Consider the following 9,139-nt stretch of genomic DNA (forward strand, 5'->3'; position numbering starts at 1 on the left):
GTTACTTTTATTTTCACCTAATTGATATCCTACACGCATTAAATTGCATTTTAATTTAAATTTTGTGACAATAAATTTCAAAATATATTATAAACTAAGGACCAGTGTGATCCTTTTATCAAAACAGCTGAAATTGGTTCTTTGAAACTAATCATAGCTAGCTTGTGATAGAATGTTGAAAATTATTTCGGAAGAAGTGTATGGACTTGCTACTTAATTCAAAAACAAATTTATAAGTTAAACTTTGAGTATTTATATATAAATATAGTCTTAAAAAAACAAAAATACAACTTTTTGACTATAAAATGAAAAGTGTCGAAAACACAACTAAGCGTAACATAGAGTTGTTACTTGACCCCATAGTTATTTTATTATAAAAACCACTTTCATTTTCATGGAGCGAAGATTTTAGGCTCATTCTTTTGCTTGATAGAAGGTGCCATTGCCAACTGAAGAGATGACATTGTTGAAATATCAGTATCAATCGTGGTATCACAATAGGCTTCAAGTACATCACCTTCTTCAGTTGTGTATCCTAAAGAACCAAGCAAAGTAGGCCAACACTCATGTTGAATGATTTTGATGGCTTGACAACAATTGGAACCTAAATACGTTTCACCATTGAGAAAAAATGTGATAACTTCACCAGTACATGCTTGGAGGTCATATAAAGATCCCCAACAGTCCGATATCTCACCATTAACCATTAGTTCTGATGTTAAACTTGTTTTAGGGTTTGGCCTTGATTCAACCATAACTTTGAACGTAAGAGCTAAAAAGGACATAGCGAGGAAGAGTTTGAAGATGCTAGCCATTGTAGGAGAGAAAAATTGGATCAATGGATTATGGATGATGTGAAAGATGAAATTTGTAATGAAGTTGGATTTGTTTGATGTGAATGGATCATAAAAAGTAGTGTTTATATAGAGAAGAGGTAGCATGTAATACTTAGGAAAATGAAAGAAGATGATTAATTTTATGACGGGGAATTAATAAGAATATTGTAACGTAAAATGAGTAATATTGGTTTTGGTTAACTATTTATCTAATAATTAATTATCACTAGCATTAATTAAACCGTTTTATAATGCCTTTTTATTTTTTAGGCTCTCCACCTCCCAACCTCTTCAATAATAAATACGGTTCTTTTAATATTCTTTCGCCCTGTTTTTCGTTTCACAATTCTCCCTTTTCAACTTCCCATAATTACCTTAAAAAAAAAAAAAAAAAAGGAGAATTGGATGACTGAAAATATGAATTTTTATTTATGTTTCTTGAGCTCAATTTTAGAAAATTGAGCCTAATCTTTAGGAAATGTAAATTACTAATGTCTTTATTTACTAGTTGGAGTTTAATTTTTTTAATAACATAGGATGATTAAATCTCTAACTTTATTGGAGGTAATACATATGAACAATTATCATTAAGATAACTTATTCTATGATTATTAGTTGAGTTAATTATATGTTCACGTGATACCTTTCTATTAGAGCTAGATATACCTATAGGTCGAGACTCAATTTCGCTGATTGGATGATGACAAGCCATGAGCAGGGGTAAAATATCAAGAATAAGTTTACTATATCGAGAAGTTAGAAGAAGTTTTAATGGGATGAGTTAATTGTCTACACATAGCGTAGAGGAAAAGCTCACTGTAAGAAATAATGGATATGATAGTCAGAGAAGAAAACTATAATAGACCTTCTATAGTCTTTTTCAAACATCTTGACACCCCATATTATTAAGAGTCTAAAACTTTTTGTAGCGTTTTTGTAAGACTATATTGGATGCTATGATAATATATGATGATATAGTTTGTATACATGGTTACAAAAATATTTTATTGCATTTTTAAAAAGGTTATAATACGTTTATATAGCTAAGATAATGTGCTATTACTTTATAGCTTTAATACTATGTTATAAGAAGATTGTTTGGTCTTTTCTAATTTCTATATTATTGTAATTGATTTTTTATAGCTTTTTTTTTTCTGTATATAAATTTATTATAACTTTTACTCATGGCTATAAAAGTTGACCTTTTTATCAACGATATCTTTTTTTTTTCCCATATAATTTACTTTTGGTGCTAGAAATAAATTTATTTTAGGATTTGAATATCATGTAAAATAATTAGGTTTTGATAAAGTTTATTCAAGTACTCGTTGGTAGCTAAATCCACAAACATGAAATACTTCTATAATACATTAAATCATAATTGAAATTTCATAATTTGTTTGCACTTTTCAAAATAAAACATTCAATAATTCCATAGAATAAAAAGGTTATACAAATGGTACAAGATAAAATATTCACTAAACATTACTACAAAAATTATATTATTTGACTTTTTTTCGCAGCCAAGTATCAATGTTAATTGACGTTTTTAAAAAATGTCAAGTAATCCAGTATCAAGAATAAGAGAAATTCTTTGATTGGCTAAAAGTATCAAACTGTAATTTACTTGATATTTTATAACTGAGTATATGACATATGTTGACTTATTTTAATGTCAAGTATCTAAATTCTTGACATTTATTATGGATCAGGGTTTTCATAACTTGTCAATTGTAATTTCTTCTTCACACCAAAAAACTGACAACTTAATGAATACTTTAAACGTTTTGCTTGTCATGTTCGTATGTGTTTTTTTTTTTTTTTAGAAAATGTATTATTAAAAATTACCTATAATTGATCCTATTTTGAGATCCAATAATGATATAATTTAATTGAAGAGGACAATTATTTATTAATCAAATAAACAAACAATACATATATATGAACAATCTAAGCATCAATCAACCCAAAATTTCCACCAACCTAGGAAAGTTCATATATCTTGAACATATATATTGTCATATAACAACCTCGTGTTAACAAAGTTCATAACAAAGTTGAAATGAACAATTTCTAAATTAGAAGAATATGAATCTCATATGAACAATTTCAAGAGTATAACTAACTATCAACCATATGAACACACTTCCATACAATCAACCCTCCTATTGAACAATTCCAAAAATTATAACTATCAATCCCAAATGAAATAGTCATAGTCAAATCTTGCTCACTATGCTCCCCCTACACAAAAATAATAGAGCTCACCTTGAACTTGTTACTTTTAGCACCTACATGTATTGATATAACATACCAAACAACACAACATATAGATTGAAATAATTTAAAAATTACTAAAATTAAGCACCACAACCTACAAAGTCTTAAAAACTTAAGGAAAAAACAAATGATAACATGATTCATAAACCTAACATGAAATACAAATAAAAAATCACATTTGAGCTTGAAACTAAATCATTCTTTTGAAATCAAACATTTATGGCTACAAGTTGACCCATATATTCGTAAATGTAAAGTTCAACTCAAACTAAAACTATCAAAGATATTGAATATGATATGATTTGGGAGTTTCATGCTAAAAGTGCGGTTAATCAAGCTACAAACTAAAAAAATAACTATATATAAAAAAAAACAATAGTAAAATGGAATGAATTAAGTACCTCCAATGAGATGTCAGAGTTCTTGGATGCCTTCTTTTGAAAAGATATGACAATGGAGTTGGGTCTTATAACAAAAGATACACATCATATAACTCTTTAGAGCTTTCACACATAATGTAAATATATCAACTCATAATTCTAAATCAAAATTGAAAGAAAGTTTAGGTAAGTTTTACCTCACAACAACCTTAACACTTAATTTTGAAGACCATGAATCAAGTTAAAATGAGAATTTTCAATAACCATAAATGAATGAAATGTTAATTAATATGCAATATGTCATCAATCATTCACCTAAAAGTGAAAATAAATGCAAAGTGACAAATCAGATCATGATTTGGAACCTCATAAGCAATTATGCAGTATAATAGAACAATAAAACAGAGAACAAGACTGTCAATTCTCTTGCATGAAAGCTAAATTTGGCTACTACATAACAATGTTGATCGAACTAAATTTAGTCAATTGGAGAATTACCTCCTTTATATGAATAAAAACCACTCATCCCTACCATAATTGAAAATCTCTAAAATTTAGCTCCAAAAACTTAGACAGGTAAAATTCTAGTTTAGTTTAGAAGTTATAAAAAAAATATACAATGCATGTCAATAATAATCATACCTAGATGAGATCTTCTATCAGAAGGTCTAAACACTGGTCTATCCTTTCCTAAAACTAACAATCCCTTTTCAGTATTATTCTCTGGTTCTAATAATAGTGTTGTCCAGTCTATGTTAATAACTTCATCTCCTCGCGTCTAACCATCAAAACAAACCTAATCAAATGGTTACTAAACGCAAGAAAAAGAGGAGAAGTAGAAACATTACATAAAGATTTCAGATATATTGGAAATGAGTTCAAACATAGTAATATAAACGCTTCAGATACAATTGAATTACCTTCATTAGAAAGAAAAATTTTCAAACTTCCAGTCGCCTCCCTCCTTGCAAAAAAGAAGCTAGCAAGAATTGATCTGAAAAAAAAAAAAAGACAAACCCACAACAAAATTAGCCATAACAACATGTTATAATTAGAATATTAGTTTAATATAAAAATATACTTCAAAACACTTGTAAACAAAACCGAAGGAAGACATAAGAAATAGAAAAACAGATAAAGAAAATAAAATACTGACTAATGGAAGATGGGATTTTATTTCTCCTGGAGCAAAGCCTCAAACTCAGTTTGGTTCAAATTCTTGTTGATTTCGATGTTGAAAAACATCTCCATCTCATCAAAATCAGTCATGTAGAAACTCAAAGTTGGAAGCGTCTCCTTAATCGCAACCTTGCTAGCGTTCTCCGACGGCTTATGAGGTGATTGAGAGGAAGTTGCAGAAGGAGCCGTCGAAGTTTCTGGTGAGGTTTCGGGGTTTTGGGACGCCTCCTCCAATTTCTCATCTCTTTAATATATAAAACCCTAAAAAATTAAACCACAAATTACTCGACATTTATAAAGTGTCAAGTAAAAACAGAATGAAGAAAATCCGAAAATTTTCACCAACCTTGCTTTTTATATTATTCTTGACGTTTCTCATAAATTTACATGTTGTTTGACATTTTTAAGTTCCAAACATCCAGTAATACAGTTTTTGCAGTAATGAAAAGTAACCCAACAACATGAATTAGTTCACAAAATATGAAATTCACAAAATCTATTCAAGATTATAGTATCATGTAATTACTAGAATAGAATAGTATAGGAGTACACTTTTATCTTTCTTGAAAAGTTTGGCATTAAGAAACTTCAAAAAAATATTTCCAACCACAAGGATGAAAGCAAAGCTTGGACGAAGAAAATTGTAACTGTCAAAACCCTCAAGCAAAAACAACAAAAAAGAGGTAAATACAAATTATCCAACATAGATAATAGGCTTTCCCTCATATCCAAAATTACATTTTTTTTTTTCAAATTATTCAATATAAGAAATTGTCATGCCCACAAAAGAAGTGCATCCACAAGAAACTCAAGAAGTTGGTCCAATTAAAACCAACTATTTTAGTGACATGGAGCCAAATGAATCAAACAATGAGATGCTACATAGAAATGATGGAAGAAAAAAAAAATCAATCTCAAGATACTCAAACTAATGTGAAAGAAGTAAGAAGGAATTGCTATAATTCAAAAGAAAATCAAGCAAGCAACAATTTATATATATGCTCAATGAAATCCGTCATAGTAGCTATTTTTAGAACTCAACAAGTATAAAGTACTACAAATGTTACATGTTATCAAAATATCCAAAAAAAAAAAAAAACTTTGAGGACATAAGATCAACTAAGAGTTTATTTCAAACAATTTTACGTATGTTTAATTAGTTGACTAATAATTTCCATTCCTAGATTGCACTTATTTCATTAGGCATAATTGAGTTTTAAAAAATACATCATTCATTTGCTCGAGATCTGGGGTCTTATAAAGGTAATGGGGCCTAGAGTAAGAGGGGAGGATTATTGGGTTTGGGTGCTGAGTGCGAGTGGTCAGTTTTCAATTGCTAGTGCGTGGGAAAGTTTGCATCCTCGTCGTCCTAGGGTGTCTTGGGTACGCCTTTTGTGGTTTGGGGGTGGTGTTCCACGTCATTCTTTTTGTGCGTGGTTAGCTGTGAGGGATAGACTGGGCACACAGAATTGGTTGAGGAGGTGAGGTGTGTCATCAGAGGGGGGTGTCTTTTGTGTGGAGGAGGTCTGGAATCGCGGGATCATCTATTTTTTGAGTGTGGGTTTGGGAGAGAGATGTGGTCCGAGGTGGTGCGTCAATTGGGTTTGACTCATCGGGTGGCAGGATGGGATGTAGAGTTGAGTTGGGTGTGTCGAGTGGAGTTGGGTAAGGGGATGCATAGTAAGTTGTTCCGTATCTTCTGGTGTGCTTCCATCTACTACATCTGGCAAGAGCGTAATCGTCGGCTCCATGGGGCGGCCAAGGACAGTCTCTGCTCTGTTTCATCTTATTGTCTCTACGGTTCGTACTCGTGCTATTTCCTAGCGGCTAGACCTTCTTGGTCTTATCTAATCTTTCCTGGCGGGTTGATGTATTTCTTCTTTTTGTGTTTGTTGTTGGATCCAGGTGTGGGGCTTTCTTTTTTTGTTTTCTGTTCTATGTTTTATTCCCTGGTGGATTGTGATGTTTGCATTTGGTTTGGCTATATTTTTGTCGAGCATTGTCTTGACTTGTGCTTATTGCCTTGATGCCTTGATCCCGAGCTGTGAGATCCTCTTTGTTGTTGTATAATAATATTACCTATTCTAAAAAAAAAACACATCATTCATTTGGATTTTAAGAATGCAAAAATAGAAACAAAACCCTGCAGACTAAGCCATAAAAGGTTCAATAAAATTGAAAAAAAAATAAAACAAAACTATTACTTTGAAGATTGTCTTGCTCTTAAGTCATTTATGTTGCAGAATTAACTTATTGTACATCCATTTTATCAACTTTAAAAATAAAATCAAACACTTTGAAGATTTATCAACCATAAAAATAAATTCAAACACGTAGGATGACATGCCAAGTAAGACCATATGTGACTATGGCAAACTGATGCCAATGTTATATCGATCTACAAGCTCAATGGCAAAAGTGACAAAAACATGAGAAACTGCATGGAAATAAACTAGAAACTTGCAAAAATGAGTAACTAATTTTGGCGAATGAAAAGAGAAATTTGTATGAAAACATTAAGGAGAAAAAGGAAACCAATCTTTAAACTCTGGTAAACAACCAGAAAGTAAAATGCTAAGTAGAGTTTTACCTTGAGAAAGTTAACTGATGGAAACCTCTTGTAAACTTGCTCAAACACTTTTATCCCCATTTTTGGTTGACTTTCTTGCAGAATAGAACTATAGACATCCCTGCCAATTCAAATCTCTACTTCGAAACGAATATTAACCTTTTATAGGATACATCAGTCTTATTCTTATTTTTATACAGCAATTTACCAGGAGAACGCTCATAGCTAGAAATAGACACCAACTTGGAGCCAAATTTCAAGTCTTTTGACATCTTCCCCATGTTGCTTCTGAGTTGAAGTTGTGCCTCAAACAGGGCTCTCCATACTTCTTTATTTCCTGGTATATCACTTATCAAAACCTCATGATCTTGAAGAAGCCTCCCATCTTTCCATTTGATCAAAAAATTAAGCCAAATCTTTTACAAACTTAAAGAGACACCAAAACGGAAGCCAAATCAAGACTAGTTTACAATTAAAGCGACAAGTAAGAATATACCAAAAGAATTAAAAGATATAAGACTATCAAGTCACATCGGTCGTGCAGGTATATTACTTTCTTTTACTGACTGAACTTGAGGATCTTCAAATTGAAATATAGTTCAGTTAATACCAATACAAATATAGCTTAAGCTTATAGTTTGCTCACTGACAATTAACATCTTTAGTTTAATTCCATCCCAAATTGTCTTCAGGGCACAAACTTTTCCCTCTAACAATCATGGGATTTGAACACGAAAAATGAAACTGGTCCAACTCTTTAATAGCAAGTTGACAAATTAGTTTATTTATGAAAATAAAACGTCATAACAAAGGATAATATAAGAACACAATAGTTGTACGTTATGACTTTAACTTCTTTATAAGAGAAGCAACCACATTGGGAACAATTCGTCAATCAATTTCTCTAGTTTCACAAGAAAATGTATATTAACAACCTGAATAAATAAATAAAAATATATATCTTATATAAATGATGTAGAAAATCACAAAGTATTTAAGTGGGCCTTATTGGGTTTTTGGTGAAATTACAGACTCAATAGCATTCTGGTAATTATGGACAAATGACAATTTTCTAATTAACCTATCTTCTTTGTGTTTAGGGCTAAAAATCGTGAAACACTTAGAGAAAGAGGGAAGGCAGCCGAAATTTGGAGATCATCATGAGAGAGAGACCCGTCAGCAGGTGGTTAACTCGTCCGACGAGGGACGCTTGTCCGATGAGTTCGTCCGTGTGTCTGGTGCATCAGGCAGCAGGTTCTTTCTGTCGTTTATGCTGGGAGTCTGACGTGGGTCTGGCGTGGGTTTCCATTCTCGTCCGGTGGTGACAATTGTGTTTCGATGTGCAGTAGGTTGTGTCCGACGATGAGGCTACGCGTGAGTTCGCCGGTCAGAGGTGGGTAGTGCACTTGACGTGGGCTGTTTTTCAGCGAGTTGTTCTCGGTTTGAGAGGCGACGTCGTATACGAATCTCTCGGTATCAGTCGGTATCAAAATTACAAATTGGTGATTATTGTTGATTACCTGTAATTGTAAATTCCTCATTGCTCGTAATAAAATTGATTCAAGCTAGTTCTCAAAGTGGATGTAGACCAAATTGGTCGAACTATTATATATCTTGGTGTTCGTTCTTGTTGCTTTCGATTTATTCTGCTAATTGTTTGTGCGTTCTGTTTAGCCATCTAAGTTAGGTTCAAAAATCTCACAAGTGGTATCAGAGCTCCATTCGATCCAAAGAAGGTGTGTGGTAGGGTGCTGTCATATTCTTTGTTCAGGATAATTTTTGTTGTGATTAATTTGACAGATGGCTTCGTTGTCTACACGGTTCGAAGTTGTTAAATTTGATGGGAAGATTTCCGATTATGGAGGAAAAAGATTAGAGCTATTTTGGTACAATAA

General features: G+C 32.0%; 1 protein-coding gene across 1 annotated transcript; it reads right to left on the reverse strand.

Annotated features, from left to right (window-relative positions):
- Nucleotides 1-392: 392 nt before the first annotated feature.
- LOC120083900 (egg cell-secreted protein 1.4-like) lies at nucleotides 393-815 on the reverse strand. The gene has a single exon (XM_039039808.1). The coding sequence runs from the start codon at nucleotides 813-815 to the stop codon at nucleotides 393-395; it is 423 nt and encodes a 140-aa protein (XP_038895736.1).
- Between the last annotated feature and the right edge of the window lie 8,324 nt (nucleotides 816-9,139).

The sequence above is a fragment of the Benincasa hispida genome, chromosome 8 (assembly GCF_009727055.1).
Source record: "Benincasa hispida cultivar B227 chromosome 8, ASM972705v1, whole genome shotgun sequence".
Lineage (NCBI taxonomy): Eukaryota > Viridiplantae > Streptophyta > Magnoliopsida > Cucurbitales > Cucurbitaceae > Benincasa > Benincasa hispida.